This window comes from Carcharhinus amblyrhynchos, chromosome 33, assembly GCF_965287045.1.
Source record: "Carcharhinus amblyrhynchos chromosome 33, sCarAmb.v2.hapA, whole genome shotgun sequence".
NCBI lineage: Eukaryota > Metazoa > Chordata > Chondrichthyes > Carcharhiniformes > Carcharhinidae > Carcharhinus > Carcharhinus amblyrhynchos.
Window position 1 is genome coordinate 632,803 of NC_137356.1, and position 17,768 is coordinate 650,570.

The window sequence follows — 17,768 nt, forward strand, 5'->3', positions numbered from 1 at the left end:
GGGGGAGAGGGAGAGGAGTGGGGGGGGTGGGTGGGTGGGGAGGAAGGGGGAGAGGGAGAGGAGTGGGGGGGGTGGGGGAGGAGATGGGGTAGGGAGGGGAAAGGAGAGAGAGAGAGAGAGAGAGAGGGAGGGGAGGGGAAAGGAGAGAGAGAGAGAGAGAGAGAGAGGGGGGAGGGGAAAGGAGAGAGAGAGAGAGAGAGGGGGGAAGGGGAAGGAGGGAGGGGGAAAATCCATTTCGTTCCAGTATAAACAGAAATTTGGACCATACAGCTGCCAGGTGTGTGTGTGTCTGTGTTTGACCAACAATCTACTCCACAGACAGAGTTGTTTTCAGAGATGAGAAAGTAAACTTTGGTCTATAATTCATTAAGGCACATCATCTCTCCTTAGTGATCTCTACACTGCAATGGCCAGAGTCATAGGAACACCAAATGTCATTCAGTTACTGTTCCGAGCAGCTTTACCACGGTTACCCACACCCCCGGCCTGTTGTTGCATTTCAGTCAGTTATTCTTGCATACAATCACCTTCAATAAAAGTGTAAAAACCTCCTGAAGACGTGAGCGTCAAGTAAAACATTTTCAAGACAATCCAGTGAATGATGGCATGACATTAGTTTCACTTTATAAACACATTTTATTCAACCACTTTGAGAGGAAGATCAACTGCAATACTGTCCAACTAATACAGAAAAAAAAGTACAAAACATGGTATCTTAAAATAATTCACACAATTATATAAAACTAAACTGGGAAAAGCAGAAATACATTTTAGAACAAAGCTTCACTGCTAAACAACTCTGCAAAAAAAATCTTCAGAGATTATACATTACAGATAGAGAATGGAAAGCATTCACAACTGCCAGGCAAAAATGACATCAAAGTGGACTGTAGGAACCAGATCGTGTTACAGGTTGATTTCGGCACACTTTTACAGAACCGTTGAAGGCATCGAAAACGGGGATTAACCCTCCCCCTCTGGTTAAAAAGAAGTGCTGCCAAAATGATGAAATGAATGGGAAAGGAGAGAAACAGAAACCATTTCAAGCCAACACCAAGTTGCTCTGTTGTAATCTTGTCAATACAGCCACCATCTTACCCAGTGCAGGGCTCTTTATTTGGTCAGTTGTGAGGACATTACTATCAAGGGCTCTGTCCACTACCATGGAGTCACAAGCGTAATAACTTAACATTTTTATACAATTATGACTATGCAGAATGATCTGAACCGGGCTCTCTGTCAAAAGCCACCAAGATTATTCTGGCTAGAAGGCAGCCTGTGCCTCTTAGTGGGTGGTGTTGGAATTCCAAGTCTGGATCCTGAATGTCACATTGAAGCATCACACACCACAGCACTACTTACTACAGGAATGCCACTGAATGCGACCTTAAAAGTACGCAGTGCTAGTGGAAAGTGGTCACACAAGATTTTTTTAAATTTGTCCGCAGTATTTAAGAAAAATAGATACAGCAGTTAGAAAAAAAACACAGAAGGGGATGTAAATTCTTCTGTAACAGAGGCTGTTTATCTGTACTGGTAGGTATTCATGCTGTGATCTCCTCGGCCGTAACCCCCACCTGGGCTTGAATAGGATGACTGACTGGATCCATATCCCCCAGATGTTGATGCGCTGTAGCCACTCTGGGAAGGGTACCCTGTGAACAATAAAGACAGGTATATGCATCGGTGGTGGAGGGAATGAACATGTAAGAGACTGTTCCAAGTCTGAATTCTGGCTACTGGTTCTATCCAATTTTCTCAGTATCAGAATTCTGTCAACAACCATTAGTCAGAATAAGAATGGTGCAGGAAGACTGTGGTCAGAAGAGAGTTTTCAACAGTGCAAGGGCGAGACAAAAAGCAGCTTGAAGGATGCAGGAGGGATATGGTTTGAGCTGAATCTCTGTCCAGAGATTATTCCAAATATTTATAAATAGATGTTGTAGCTGTCCTCCTAATAACCATTTTCCTAAAATGGTTCAGCATAAAAACGCAACCTGTAGCTCATTAAATTTACATAAGGGAAGATTTTATTCTGTAACTAAAGAGCAAGATCAGTTCAAGACATTTTCAGAGCTTACCAGAATATGAACCACCAGCACCTCCACCTCCACCTCCTCCTCCGTAACCTCCCGATGTGTTGGAAGAATAGGAACTACCTCCACCAGAACCATAAGATGAACTACTGTATCCTACAAAAGACATCGCAAAATATTTCACAGTTAGTAGACATAGAACACAGACAAAGAACATTACAGCACAGTACAGGTCTCAATGTTGTGCCGAGCTATGTCCAATCCCAAGATCAAGCTATTCCCCTCCCTATCATTCTGGTGTGCTCCATGTGCCTATCCAATAACCGCTTGGAAGTTCCTAAAGTGTCCAACTCCACTATCACAGCAGGCAGTGCATTCCACACCCCAACCACTCTCTGAGTAAAGAATCTACCTCGGACATCCCTCCTATATCTCCCACCATGAACCTTATAGTTATGCCCTAGTAACAGCTACATCCACCCGAGGAAATAGTCTCTGCATGTCCACTCTCTCTCATCTTATAAACCTCTATTAAGTAGCCAAGAAAACGTTTATAAATCACTGAACCCATATCATGTCAATTAAGCCAAACCTAAATAAGAACATTCTAACTCCATGTCATCCTCCACATGTTGATATCCAATCCCAAATATACATTCTCAGAAACATGGGAGCAGGAATAGGCCACTCAGTTCTTCAAGTCTGTTCCACCATTTAACAAGATCATGGCTGATCTGGTTGTGGTCTCAACTCCACTTTCCTTAGGATGGCACAGTGGTTAGCACTGCTGTCTCACAGTGCCAGGAAGCCGGGATCGATTCTGGCTTGGATCAATGTCTGCACATGACATTACTGTTACTAGAGAGGTGGTCCTCGACAGACTGGAGGGGCTGATTGTGGACAAGTCCCCAGGACCGGATGGAATGCATCCGAGGGTCCTGAAAGAAATGGCGGAGGTGATAGTGGATGCCTTGGTGGTTATTTTCCAGACGTCGCTGGATTCCGGGGAAGTGTCGGAAGATTGGAAAACAGCTAATGTTACGCCGTTGTTTAAGAAGGGTGCCAGGCAAAAGGCGGGGAATTATAGGCCTGTTAGTTTAACGTCTGTCGTAGGTAAAATGTTAGAATCCGTCATTAAGGAGGAAATAGCGAGGCATCTTGAGGGGAACTGCTTGATAGAGCAGACGCAGCACGGTTTCCTTAAAGGGAAGTCGTGTCTGACAAATTTACTGGAGTTCTATGAGGATGTGTCTAGGGCGGTGGATAGAGGAGAGCCGGTGGATGTGGTCTTTCTTGATTTTCAGAAGGCGTTTGACAAGGTACCTCACAAGAGATTATTGCAGAAGGTAACGGGGCATGGAGTTGGGGGTAGGGTATTAGCGTGGATAGAGGACTGGTTGTCAAATAGGAGGCAGAGAGTGGGGGTCAATAGGTGCTATTCGGATTGGCGGTTGGTGACTAGTGGAGTGCCCCACGGGTCGGTGCTGGGGCCTCAGCTATTTACCATTTATATAGATGATCTGGAGGAGGGAACCGAGTGTATGGTGTTGAAATTTGCTGATGACACCAAGATTGGTGGAAAGGCAAATTGTGCGGAGGGTGGTGAGAGTCTGCAGAAGGATCTAGATAGGCTGGGCGAATGGGCCAGGAAATGGCAAATGGAATTTAATGTTGGCAAGTGCGAGGTGGTCCACTTTGGTAGGAATAATGGTAGGAAGGATTATTACTTACGTGGAGAAAAACTGCAGCAGGCGACAGTGCAGAGGGACCTCGGGGTCCTTGTGCATGAGTCGCAAAAACCCAGCCTGCAGGTGCAGCAGGTGGTCAGGAAGGCGAATGGGATGCTGGCCTTCATCGCGAGGGGGATTGAATATAAAAGTAGGGAGGTCTTGCTGCGGCTGTATAGGGCATTGGTGAGGCCGCAGCTGGAGTACTGTGTGCAGTTTTGGGCGCTGTACTTACGCAAGGATATTTTGGCCTTGGAGGGAGTGCAGAGGAGGTTTACTAGGCTGATGCCGGAGTTGAGGGGGTTGAGCTATGAGGAGAGGCTGACTAAATTAGGCTTGTACTCGTTAGAGTTTAGAAGAATGAGGGGAGATCTCATTGAGACGTATAAGATGATGAATGGGATGGATAGGATAGAGGTGGAGAGACTCTTCCCGCTCAGAAAGGACAGTAGGACTAGGGGGCACAGCCTCAAGATAAAGGGGGGGCGGTTTAGAACGGAGTTGAGGAGGAACTTCTTCACTCAAAGGGTGGTGAATCTCTGGAATTCTCTGCCCGTTGAAGTGGTGGAGGCTACCTTGCTAAATATTTTTAAGAAGCGGGTTGATGGGTTTTTGATAAGAGAGGGGATTAAGGGTTATGGGGAGAGGGCGGGAATGTGGAACTGAGCCAAGACAGATCAGCCATGATCTTATTGAATGGCGGGGCAGGCTCGAAGGGCTAGTTGGCCTACTCCTGCTCCTATTTCTTATGTTCTATTCTCCCCACGTCTCCATGAGCTCTCTGAGTGCTCTGGTTTCCTCCTACACTCCAAAGACATACAGGTTAGGTGGATTGGCCATGCTAAATTACCCTTTAAGTATCAGACGGATTAGCAGGGTAAATGCATGGGTTACAGGGATATGGGGCTGGATGGGATTGTGGTCAGTGCAGACCTGATAGGCCGAATGGCCTCCTTATGCACTGTAGGGGTTTTATGATTCTTGTCTGTCCCCATCCAGTCTCTGTAGCAATCTGGGGAAGAGAATTCTTCTGGAAAAAAATCCTCATTTCCATGAGAGAGCTCTTATTTTAAAACTGTGGCTCCCCTAGCTCTTGTCTCAACAGGAAAGATTCCCCCTGGTATCCACCTGAGCCCCCTCTGGATCCTCTTTTCCACTAAGACTCAAATATGACCTTTCTCAGGACAGATGTTACAGTCCTTCCACCCAAACACTGGAAACTCCAAGCTTGGCACAATTATTCCTAATTTCCCACATCATTTATGGATTTTGGAAAGCTGGGGCGGGGGGATGTTTTCCAGTCATTAACAAAATTAGGCAATTTTGCATCTCTGGCCTTAGGCTTCACTCTGCTCCTTCTCAAAAGAAAAGGTTCTGCTATCTAATAAACTCTATGTAGGTTGATTCACCAGATATCCAAAGTTACTCAAAGATAAAATTCACATACGTACCACCTTTACGTTCATAATCCACATTAGTGCCAACACTCTGTCCAGGGTAGGAACTACTGTAGGAGGAGCCGGAATAGGAATAGTTCTGGCTGCTGTAGACTTTCTGTTTTGCTGGGGCTGGAAGTGAGGTTTGGCTGTAGCTACTGTATTGATTCTGGCTGTATGAAGATGGTGGAGGCTGGTAGCTACCCACACCGCCACCTCCACCTCCTCCACCTCCAACATACGATGGCTTCTGCAGGGGAGGTTGTGGCTTGATGGGTTTCTTTGGTGGTGGAGTGTAACCATCATTCTGACTGTAGGAGTATCCCCCTGAGGCACCTGGGCTAGAGTAGCCAGCACTGTTGTAGTAGTTACCTGTAGGATGAAGAATGAAACATTCAACCACGTCCTGTCACTTTATCCAAACTCTTCTGGACTCTTAAGCTCATTTGGACTAGATCCTTAAAACAAGAACTCAATTCATCTGAAGAGACCCCTAAATTCGGGTAAACTTTATGATGGTATTGCCTCGTGCCTGTCTGCTATGGCAGTCCAAGAGACCTCAGATTCCATCTTCAGTTTACACTTCAAGTAGCTGCCATGTGTCCTCTGTGCAGTTGGACTAAGGAAGGAAACTACAAGCCAGTCTCCAATGGCAGCATTGGTATGGATTTGTGATTACTTAATAGTAATGGAGCAAGCAAGATTCTGTTTTCTTTACATTGGATTCTTCACCTATATTTTGGGTTATTACTTCCACATTTTTTTATTGATGAAATCCACAGTGATCTTGGACTTGAGGTAATGTCAAGGTGAGGACAGTCTCAATGTTAAAATACACCAGAATCGCATCAACAGCATTGAGGGACAGTGAAAATTACATTTTGTTCTGATCCGTGGAGCTTAAATGACAACATGAAAAGTTTCAAGAAAACGGAGGATTACACACATGACTGCTTCAGATTAGGCTATTCTGATTAAAAGGTAAACTGGAACCTGTGCCCGTAACAACCATCACAGGTCAACAGTCTAGGGTTAACAGTGCTGACAGTAGGATTTCAGTACAATGCCACATCAACAGAAAAGTATCAATTATAGCCTAGGGAAAAACCTGGATATTGAGGTGTATTGCACTAGGATGAAGTACTGGGTCAGTCAACAGACTGATTTAAAGAAATATATTGAGCTTCAGAAATCAGACCACAATTTGTGAGCGTCTGTAGGAGATGACGATCAGTTTAATTATGGGCATTTATCTTTCAAATAGAAAAATGGTCATGGATTCACACAGATTTAATTAGACAAAATATGACACTGAAGGAAGGAAAATAGGTTCAGTAACCAAACCTTGGTCATCAAGATTGTGTTTAAGGAAGGGACCGAGGTTAAGATATTGAGATTGTTGGGATATTGGTAGTTACAAATGCAGCCAATGACAAGGCAAAAGGAGGGACGTATGACAGGGAACCGGGGTTGGCCATGACCATGTCTAGGGTTGGAGAAGATTGGGCAAACAGGAAATAGCAAGACCACAAAAGGGGGATGGAATTGGTGGCAACAATACAGAGTTAACGGTAGGGGATTAATGACAATGGATTCAGTCTTTACAGTGTTTAACTGGAGCTCATCCACTAGTGGTGTCAGATAAGCGGTATGACAGAGGCAGTGAAGGTCAGCAGATGTTGAAACTAACTCAGTGCTTTTAGATGATGCCACCAAGTGGCAGCAAAGAGAATAAATCCCACTGGAATTCCTGGGGGGAAGGGGGTCACGGGGGGAAGAAGAGAGAACATCAGGTTCCCAGGAGCCAGGTAGGAAGGGTTAACACATTTTTAATATTTTTAAATCTATTTAACTTTACAGGTTATGAATATTAATTATACCTACTTGCACTTCATTGTATTTTTCTGATAGATGCGATCCTACAGAACCAGCTCCAGCTTGTGTGTGAATATCATGGGAAAATCTGATTTGTTGAAAGTTGCACTGTTGAGCAGTGCAACTTTTAAATGAGCAATGACTGTATTCAATGGGTAACTACTGCACTTTATTCAAAATCCCAAAGTGGTCATTGTCAACGTGACATATTTACTCAAAACAACTGAATCAGAATAAAATGCCAGCAGCAGCACAGTGCCACCCCATTCCTGGTTAAAGCCATTTTCACTCACAGCTTGATTTTATTCCTTAGAAACCTTTATTGAACTTGAATAAAACAAATCGGACACCAGTCCTGCTCAGGATGCAATACATTTGTTCTCTTGTAGAAAAAAAAGTTACAACACAAAACACAGCATTAAAATGTTAACCGACAGGGAGGCACAATAAAATAGGTCAGACATTAAATCTCATCAGTAAGTGCAACCCCACTGCTTTACCTGGAACCTGTATTTGCTTTGATGGGGTAGGGCCAGTACATCACTAAGTTTCAGATTACCTAAACTAGGAAACCCTCATTGGCTCAAAATCACATTAAAATCAGGCCCAGCAAAATCAATGGAATCTGTAATGTTGCCACACAAGTTAGCATGTTGTATTTTGCCACAGCTAATTTTAAACACTAACTTTGGAAGAATATAGTCCATTAAAATAACTTCATGTTGCTGCAGCCTGTTAGATCCAGTGCTGTTTATTGCAACACATTGTGAACCATAACCAGCAGTCAATTGTGAGGGCACTGCCTACTGCTGAACATTACTGAAATACTCTAAAGGAAAAATAACCTTCAGAAAATCATCTTCCACAGATGCTGCAGTTATGTTTTCACATATGAAAACCTTACAATTCCTGAATCAAATTGTACACAGTGTATAACATCCAGAGCCACATACACACCTGGCTCAATAGGAAGAAACTGAATTAATTTATTCTAGCATAACGTGGCCGGTGAAGGCTCAAACAATAGGATAAACTAAAACTCGGTTGAACAGTTCAGAAAGGAAGTCAGGCACACCCACAGGAAGTACAGCTTGTTGATAACCACCAGAACAGCAAAACAGTTGAATTTCTGCATAGAGCAGGGATTGAGGTCGAGAGTAATTTAGGTGGAAAGGTTTATTTATTAAAACAGACTTGCAAAAGGCCTTTTCCGCTCTGAGAAATGCTGTCCTGATTTCACATTACAGTTATGACACTAGAACCTTCCATGTACGAGCAGATAAAACACTACATTTATATTTGAATTGACAGATTCATGGGCATAGCTCAAGATAATAGGGTGGAGAGGGGTTTAGGGCAGTGGGTGGAAGTCTGACCATTCGAGTTCAACATCAAATAGAATTCAGCTCCCTGAATCGTACTGAGGTTGTTTCTGGCTGTGACAAGGAAGTTACAACTGCCATGTGGCGATTCAATTCCAGTTCTCTATTTCTAAATCCAACACTAAAACAGAATATAACACTAACAGATCATTCTGGGAGAGGGTGGGATGTGTCATGTAGATAAAGAAGCATTTAAGCATCTTATTAACTAGTCAGAATCAAAGTTTTTAATCTACAACACCTTCCATAAATGATATGCCTCTTCCTGCTGATGTCAACTGAATTAGACACAAGATATGAAACCACAAACAGCTGCATCATTAAAACACTTTGATGCAATATTTTGAGTGAAGCACTACAATCCCAGGTTTAAACAATCTGACTTGGAGAGATCAGGTCCCAAGTCCTGTCTCTGTACACTGTTAGTATGCAAATGTAGAATTGGCCTGATTATTTCTGGGAAACTCTAGTAGGGGAATCAGAATTGCTTCTTTGGACAGTGATATATATCCTTTTGCTTCTCCATTGTTTTAACACAGATTTATTGCTTTTCAGTTGCTGTGGTCTTGTAGAAGCCTCCTCCCCAAACTCCGTCAATACAAAGGTGACAAATGCTGCAGACAAGACACTTCTCTGATGGATGTCAGAATTCGGAGTCAAAAAACCAGTGGGTATTTGCCATTTGAGTGGGCACAAAATATCAGAGTCCAGATGAAGCAGCACAGTCCAGCATGTGTCTGCAGACTTTGGGCGTCAACAGTTCAAATGAATTAGACCAAAATGGGAGGGGCAGGTTTTTGTATGAATTTTCACCCTCTAGCCAGAGGGAAAATCTTGGAAGCTGTCTTTGAAAAAGTCACCTGCAGCTGGGAGACAGAGCAGAGAAAAAAAAATTAGGCGTGCTTGGTAAAAAAGGTTGAATGCCAATTTTTTTTTAGATTTCTCTGCTCCCGTCACCTCGTGCATGTGGCTTTTCTCAGGCAAGCTGCTTGTGTGTGCAGATTTCAGTTTGTTGATAAATATAGTTTGCTTCGTGTGGCTTACAAAGCAGAGAAATATAAAATGTGCCAGCTATAATTCAGCAATAAGCAGCATGTATAACTGCAAATCTAAAAATTACAGACTGGAAGAGTCCTCTGGCATTATCACCGGCACCGCTCGGAGCCAGTGACCAGCCTGTGCTTAGTTAGGTCCCAGATGTTTCTTTTGGGTTTGATTTCATTATCACTCCTCTCCCCAACATTAAGATTGATATTAACCACAGAGGACAACCAGCATTTAATTCCCAGCTGGACAATGGAAGCTACAACCTAGATACACAAGCTACTTGACCTAACCAGTCAATAAAGGCATTTACCCCACTACACAAGCATGAGATACAAGAAAATTCTTGAAATTTGTAGGACCTGCCAGCAGCTCCTCAGAACATCAGTCTCTGAAAGTATGTATAATCCAAATAGAAGGCCAAAGAGAATTGAAGCTTGATCTAATCTGCTTGCAGTTTTATACTGCCAGTTTTGGACATGGGAAACTTTGAGAATTGAGTCCATGCCAGCTCTCAGAACAACAATCCAAAGTCCAAAGATGTGCGGGTTAAGTTAATTGGCCATGACACGAAGATGAGTGGAAAAGCAAATTGCGTGGAGGCGTGGAAAGTCTGCAGAGAGATCTGGATAGACTGAGGGAGTGGGCGAGGACCTGGCAGATGGAGTATAATGTTAGCAAATATGAGGTTATCCACTTTGGTAGAAATAATAGTAGGAGGGACTATTATTTAAAAGGCGAAAAGCTGCAGCATGCCACGGTGCAGAGGGACCTGGGGGTCCTTGTGCACGAATCGCAAAAACCCAGCCTGTAGTTGCAGCAGGTGATCAGGAAGGCGAATGGGATGCTGGCCTTTATAGCGAGGGGGATAGAATATAAAAGCAGGGAGGTCTTGCTGCAACTGCACAGGGTACTGGTGAGGCCGCAGCTGGAGTACTGTGTGCAGTTTTGGTCACCGCACTTATGGAAGGATATATTGGCCTTGTAGGGAGTGCAGAGGAGGTTCACTAGGCTGATACCGGAGATGAGGGGGTTAGCCTACGAAGAGAGATTGAAAGACTGGGTCTGTACTCAGAGTTTAGAAGGCTGAGGGGGAATCTTATAGGGACATATAAGATAATGAAGAGAACGAAGGGGATAGATAGGGTAGAGGTAGAGAGATTCTTCCCGCTTAGAAAGGATAGCAGGACTAGAGGGCACAGCCTCAAAATGAGGCGGGGGGGGGGTGCAGTTTAGATCAGAGCTGAGGAGGAACTTCTTCAAAGGGTGGTGAATCTCTGGAATTCTCTGCCCGTTGAAGTGGTGGAGGCTACCTCGCTAAATATATTTAAGTCACGGATAGATAGATTTCTGATAGGGGAATTAAGGGTTTGGGGAGAAAGCGGGAAAGTGGAACTGATCCACTTCAGATCAGCCATGATCTTATTGAATGGCAGGGCAGGCTCGAAGGGCTAGATGGCCTACTCCTGCTCCTATTTCTTATGTTCTTATGCCATGCTAAAAATTGCCCTTAGTGTCCTGAGATGCATAGGTTAGAGGTATTAGTGGATAAATACGTACGGATATGGGGGTTGGGCTTGGGTGGGATTGTGGTTGGTGCAGACTCAATGGGCCGAATGGCCTCTTTCTGCACTGTAGGGTTTCTATATATAAAAAAACCCAATCAGTCTCACTTTGCAACTCTACAGCTCTGCACAGTTAGTTCCCTAAGTACCCATCCAATTTTCACTTAAAATCACCTATCACCTCTATAGGCGCTAGTTCCAGTTTGGGACCATTTGCTGTTTTAAAACATTCACATCCTCAAATCTATGTACCAAGTCTATATACCATCAGCTCATAGTAGCAGCTTTTCATTGTCTACCTCATCTAAACCTGTCAAACTCAATCTCCCTTGCTCCATGGAGAACAAAGCCAGCCTCTCCAAATTAACCCTGTAGTTGAATGAATTATTCCCTCAACATGCCCTGCTACCATTAATACTTTGTGCATACAAATCCTTAAGCGCCTCTCTCCATGCATACTCTTAAGAACAGCATCATTCCACTTATATTGCCTCTCACTGTTGTCTGTATTACAATTCCAGCTGCCACCAATTATTCTGTTAGACTATACCCTGTCGCAGTTGCTTTTCATCATCCTGAGGCACCTCTAGCATTGGTACTTCACAAATTGTGAAAGGATGTTGTATTCTTAGCGATTGATGTAAAAAGCAGTGGTCCTAGCACTGACCCCTGGGGAATACCACTGTTTTAACCACCCTTCAGTCTGAGAAACATTTATCACTCTTGCTGTTTCGTGTCCTTAAGATGACTTTTACCCAAAGTGAGACTAACCCACCTTTTCCACAAGTCTCACTTGTCTTTTATGTGGGATTTTTCCACTGTATCTCCTTCATCGATCTTCTGTCACTTCACCAAAAGATACAATTCGATTGGTCAAGCACTGTCTGCTTTAATCAAATCAAACTTCTCCAACCGCCTGTTAGTTTTCCCCTGATATATTTCTTCTTCACTTACCCTCCCTGGTAAGTGAATTTAGCCTGATAAGTGCTTGAAAAATTCCCTTGACACACACATATACTTTTTAAAATTTCTTTATATTTGCCATCATGCAACCAGCTTCAGTTCCCCTGCCTTTTCCTCCTGTTGGGATGTACCTAGCCTCAGATCACTCACTGTTCCATTCCCGTTTTACCTCAATATTTGGTTCCAATTCATTCTGGCTAGCCTTCTTCCATGTGAGAGCCTCCACTTTAAATTACGTCTCTCTCTTCCCCATTACGAATGAAATCATACACCATAATGGTCATTCTTACCCAATATCCCCCAGGCACACACTTATTTAGTGCCAGAAGTAGGCTTACATTAACACTGCAATGAAGTTACTGTGAAAATCCCCTAGTCATCACACTCTGGCGCCTGTTCAGGTACACTGGGGGAGAATTTAGCATGGCCAATGCACCTAATCAGCATGTCTTTTGGACTGTGGGAGGAAGCCAGAGGACACCCATGCAGATATGGGGAGAACATACAGACTCACACAGACAGTGACCCAAGCCGGGAATCAAACTCAGGTCCCAGGCGCTGACACACAGCAGGGCTAACCACTGTGCCAATTCATTCCCCAGCACCAGATCCAGCAATGCCCCCTGCCTAGCTGAACCAAGGACATAAATGGCCAAGGAAGGTGTTCTGAACACATTCAGAAATTCCTCCCCTTCTCACATTATCCCATTCAATATTTCGAGTAATTAAGTTCCACAATGTCACCAATCTATAGTTCTTGCATATCTCCGTTTTCCTTGCAGATCAGCAAACTAGTTTGTTCTTACAATCTTTGGTACCACTTACCAGCTCACTCAAAGCAAATAGCTAAATAATCAAGGCCAGTAACTATTTCAGTGGGATACGGGAAATTGTAACTCATGTTTTGGGGACTATATGCTTCTTGTTTTTAAACGTAGCTTCACACATGATATACAGGACTTTATAAATCTTTATCACTTTTTTGTCATATTTAGTCAAATCAAAGTTGAAGCATGCTGCCAGGTTTACAAATTTAAGCTGAAGGCCAATGCCTTTTTAGGGAACAGGTACAGGCAGTTTATTCAGTTTCATTATTCTCCTCTCAAACACACGGGCCCCTAAAGGAATCGTAGTAACTTGCTCAAGAATAATATTTAGTATATAATCCTACAATATTGTCAGCAATATCTACTTTCCAATTAAATCTTACCGTATCCACCAGAAGAATTAGAGGATCCATAACCATAGTTGGCACCAGCCCCTCCTCCTCCACCTCCACTGCCACCACCATATCCATAGTTTCCTCCGCCATAGCCAGTCCCTAGGAAGGGAAGAACACTTGTCACACAAAGGTCCCATCCTGTATGCGATTGATAAGGTACAGTACTTCAAGGCCATTTCTGTGCTCCAGTAATCTACAGCAAATTTTGATGACTGTCCCCAAGGCACTTGAACAGCATTTTTTTTTGATCCAATAACAGAGGAGAAAAGGCAACATATTTCCCAGTCAGGATGGTATATGGCTTGGAGGGGAACTTGTAGATAAAGGTGTTCCCATGATATATTAGCAAATCCACCAATTACACAGGCACTAATCCTGACAACATAAACCGGAGTGTCAACATTCCTTCACAGGGGGTGGCACGGAGGTTAGCCCTACTGCCTCACAATGCCAGGGATGCAGGATCGATTCCTGGCTTGGGTCACTGTCTGTATTGAGTTTGCACATTCTCCCCGTGTCTGCGTGGGTTTCTTCCAGGTACTCCGGTTTCCTCCCAGCATTCAAAGATGTGCAGGTTAGGTTGATTGGCCATGCTAAATTGCTCCTAGTTTCAGGGAGATTAACAGGGTAAATATGTGGGGTTAGGGGATAGGGTGGATTTGTTGTCAGTGTAGGTTCGATGGACCAAATGGCCTCCTTCTGTACTGGAAGGATTCTATGATTCTAACAGACAACACTCAACATTCATTCTATCAGAATTAAACATTTAGAAACCCAGATGCAAGGCCAAAACTATCATTTTTATAAACATTTCACTAGGGACTAAGAAGCAAAGGCAGAATGAAGATCACGTGAATTACAAATCCTCTTTACATCGCCTTGTCAGTGTTGGCTCCTCATTTTACTGTTGAACTGACAGGGAATGAGGCTGCTCATTCTCTTCTGGTCTCCAGTTGGCATAAAACTGCCATCAATGTAACCATGTGAAGAATACCACAAGATGGCTGCTGTCGGGGGAGAGTTTCAGGATTTCAAATGATCATTCTCAAAAAGGTACGTGGAGGCGAACTATTGGCCGGCTAGGGTACACAGCCAGGAAGACACGATGTAATGTGGCATGGTCTCAGAAGGAAGCGCAGGATGTTTGGAGGCACAAGATACAGTGCATGCACACAAAGTTAATGAATAGAAAAATGAAAAGGAAAATCAAAAACTCTTACCAGAAGACAAGTAACCAGAATTGTTGGATGCGTTGAAACCACCTCTGCCAGCTCTGCCACGACCTCGGCCTCTACCTCTCTGCACAGGAGGACCTGCAGGGGGACCAGTAGAGAGCACTCCCATTCCCATACCACCACTAAATCCCATGTTGTGCTGCTGAGGCTGTTTGGAGAGATATATGCATTACTTTGTATCTCAGTGCTGCAAGTTTTAATTACGTCAATATAAGCGAACGTCCTTCCTGGAATAAGCTTGCAGTTGCATGAAAAAAAAAGTGGATCTATTCAAATCAAATATTCCTCATTGCAGAAGCTAAGTCCTAAATATCTACACTTGGTTTGGTTTCACAAAGCACAGTCCAGGCACAGTGGTTAGACCCTGATCTTATTTTTGCTATTTAAAAGGTTCCTTTAAAGGCTAACAACTCAAAGTTACACCAACTGTAAACTGGCCAATCTTTTAGCACTTCACTGAAATTTTATACCAATTAAATATTGGGTTAAGGATATCTTGGAGCGGCTGCAGAACATTCTGAAGGGGGGAGGGTGAGCAGCCAGAAGTCATTATACATGTTGGCGTAAATGACGTAAATAGAAATAGGGATGAGATCCTGAGGAGTGTTCGGAGAGAACTAGAAAAAAAAAAGGTTAAAAAGCGGGATTTCGAGGGTGGTAATCTCTGGGTCACTTCTAGTGCCACGTGCTAGAGAGAGTAAAAACAGGAGAACATGGCAGATGAATGCACGGCTAAAGAATTGGTGCAGGGATTCAGATTCTTGATCTTTTCTGGGGCAGAGGTGACCTGTTTAAGAGGAATGGGTTGAATCTGGAGGGAGACCAATATCCCAGGGGGACAAATTGGCTAGTACTACAAGGGAGGGTTCAAACTAGATTGGCAGAGGAATGGGATCCTCAGCAGCAGGGGAGCAAATGAGGGGCTGAAAGGAGATGCAGTTCTCAGCAACAACAAGCTGAATAGATGATAGGCAGGAGCATGGCAGGGAGTGGGGAAATATTCAGGGAGATTGGAGAGACCTGCAGGAGTAATAGGGTTGTCATTGTAGGGAATTTTAATTTTCCTAACACAGACGTAGGAGACTGAGGGGTGATCTTATAGAGATGTATAAGATCATGAGAGGCATGGATAGAGCAAATGCATTGTCTTTTTCCCACGGTTGAGGAATCGAGAACTAGAGGGCCTTGGTTTAAGAGGAGAAAGAATTAATGGGAACCTGAGGAGCAAAGCTTTTTTTTTTATACAGAGGGTGGTAAGAATGTGGAATGAGCTGCTGGAGGAAGTGGTTGAGGCAGGGACATTGACAACATTTCAAAGGCATTTGGACAGATACATGGATAGGAAAGGTTTAGAGGGATATGGGCCAAATGCAGTCAAATAGGGTCAGCTTAGATGGGCTTTTTGGTCAGACCAGTGTCTCCATGCCATAGATTCTATAAGGTGATATGACCCAGCCAGTCTTATCCTCCAGAAGCAGCAACTCTAAATCTGAGCTTCTACTCTCTCCCAATTCTGTTCCTTTAAGAACATAAGAACGTAAGAAATAGGAGCAGGAGTAGGCCATCTAGCCCCTCGAGCCTGCCCCGCTTTACCCAACTACTGCAAGGCCTCACTTCAACCTCTCACTCTGCCTTACATCTCTTATATTGTTTCATCTTACATCACCTTGCTTGAGGTTCTTAACCATTGGAAAAGTCTATTATTGTCTATTTGTTCCCCTTCTTTTATAACTGTTAACAATAAAACACTAATCTTCTCAACCCTTTGCATTTAAATTTCCTCAGCATCCTAATGAATCTGAGTTTCACCCAGTCTACAACCTTAAACGTCTTGCCCATGTTGTGTACCTAAACCCGCATGGTGCACCGAACTGTATCCTTCTATAAAGCGATGCACAATTGTATCTCCACTTTTATATTCTATACATCTTGCAAAACAAAAGTATTCTACTCGTTCTTTTGTCTTCCCATTATACCTTTTGTCCCTTGTGCATTTTCCTGATGGTGATAGTTCAATCTCCTTTTAATGGATATTAACTCATGAAGGAGCCTAGATCAACAAGCATCAGGTAGTTATTTGATCACAAGGCCATTGATGGGAATCTAATCCCAATTTATCTCAGTAGAGGTTAACAAGTGAGGAGGAATTATCACCCAGATTAAGGTGACCACAGCTTGGTGATCAGACCAGGAACCTCATGGGTATGGTTAGCTTTGGGGTGAAAAAAAAAGGTGGTTGACTTTCTGCTTTGGAACACAATACCATTAACTATTTTAGGAATACAGCGATAAGCAAAGCTGGGTGCAGTTACATGCTCTCCTGTGGTCACCTGGTCTAAGCTCAGGTGAGCACAAAATTATTATCCCAACAAAAGAGCAAAGACAAGTTAGGACAAATCCATGATGATGAAGGTTGTATATTGTCTCTTGGAAGGACGAAGTTGACACTGCCAGCCTGTTCTTAGTCCACATTTGCATTGACGATAAAGACAGAATCTTAAAAGAGGACCTACCTGAACAATTCTCTTTTTCTTGACTTCTACAGGAGGTTGGTGGGGAAAAAGTTTTTCCAGAGCAGCCAGTGCAGCGTGTGCTTTAGCTACTTTCTTATTGGAGCCTGACCCAGTGAATTTCTGTCCATCAACTTCAACCTGAGGAAAAGAAATAAAATAAATTAATTAGATTTAAACAACTCTCAGAAACATTTTACATGTCCCAAAGAACAGCATAGCTCATACAAGTCAATCCATACCTCCATAACAAAACGTTTATCATGGCTGCCTCCAGTCTCAGATATTAATTCATACTTCAGTCCCCTTCGCTTCTCATTCAGCTCCATAACTGGATTCTTTCCTTGTTTGGTTAAAATTGGACCTTGCTGCCGTGTACTCTGAATGGACAAAACAGGAATATACTCAGTCAAATGAAGAATTCAGTAGTTATTCATCTCTGGTGAGTCTGGCTCCCCATCATTTGTACAAATGAGTGAATTGTACTCCCGAAAGCGAACCTTTACCGCTACTGAAAACTGTATCACATGGAGCTTATGTTAAAGCTGTTGCCATACAGTACCTCAGCCTCTGGAGTTACAGCTACTGCCTTGACAGTCACTGCTGCGGGAGCTGGTGCAACTGGCTTGGGTTCAATCTTAACTACAGCTTCTTCAACTTTCTCAGGTTCCACTCCAGTTGGGAGTCCCTTATCCTGCAAAACCTGTCCGAAAACAAGTGGGTTAATTGACAGTTTTAAATGGAACAGGTGGAAAAATGGAAAGTATCATATC

At 43.4% G+C, this 17,768-nt stretch overlaps 1 protein-coding gene across 5 annotated transcripts in view; it reads right to left on the reverse strand.

Moving 5' to 3' along the window:
* Nucleotides 1-616: 616 nt before the first annotated feature.
* ilf3b (interleukin enhancer binding factor 3b) overlaps nucleotides 617-17,768 on the reverse strand; it is a 71,623-nt gene continuing 54,471 nt past the window's right edge. For 4 of the 5 annotated variants that reach the window (XM_080216690.1, XM_080216688.1, XM_080216686.1 and 1 more), the window contains 8 exons: nucleotides 17,558-17,698; nucleotides 17,238-17,375; nucleotides 16,999-17,136; nucleotides 14,471-14,633; nucleotides 13,239-13,349; nucleotides 5,215-5,571; nucleotides 2,082-2,192; nucleotides 617-1,655 (listed from right to left, as the gene is read on the reverse strand). In XM_080216690.1, coding sequence (XP_080072816.1) covers nucleotides 1,525-1,655; nucleotides 2,082-2,192; nucleotides 5,215-5,571; nucleotides 13,239-13,349; nucleotides 14,471-14,633; nucleotides 16,999-17,136; nucleotides 17,238-17,375; nucleotides 17,558-17,698 — 1,290 coding nt within the window. In that variant the 3' untranslated portion in view covers nucleotides 617-1,524. Of the gene's footprint in view, nucleotides 1,656-2,081; nucleotides 2,193-5,214; nucleotides 5,572-7,370; nucleotides 9,323-13,238; nucleotides 13,350-14,470; nucleotides 14,634-16,998; nucleotides 17,137-17,237; nucleotides 17,376-17,557; nucleotides 17,699-17,768 lie in introns of those variants that run through there. The other variant, XM_080216691.1, reaches the window with a different exon arrangement.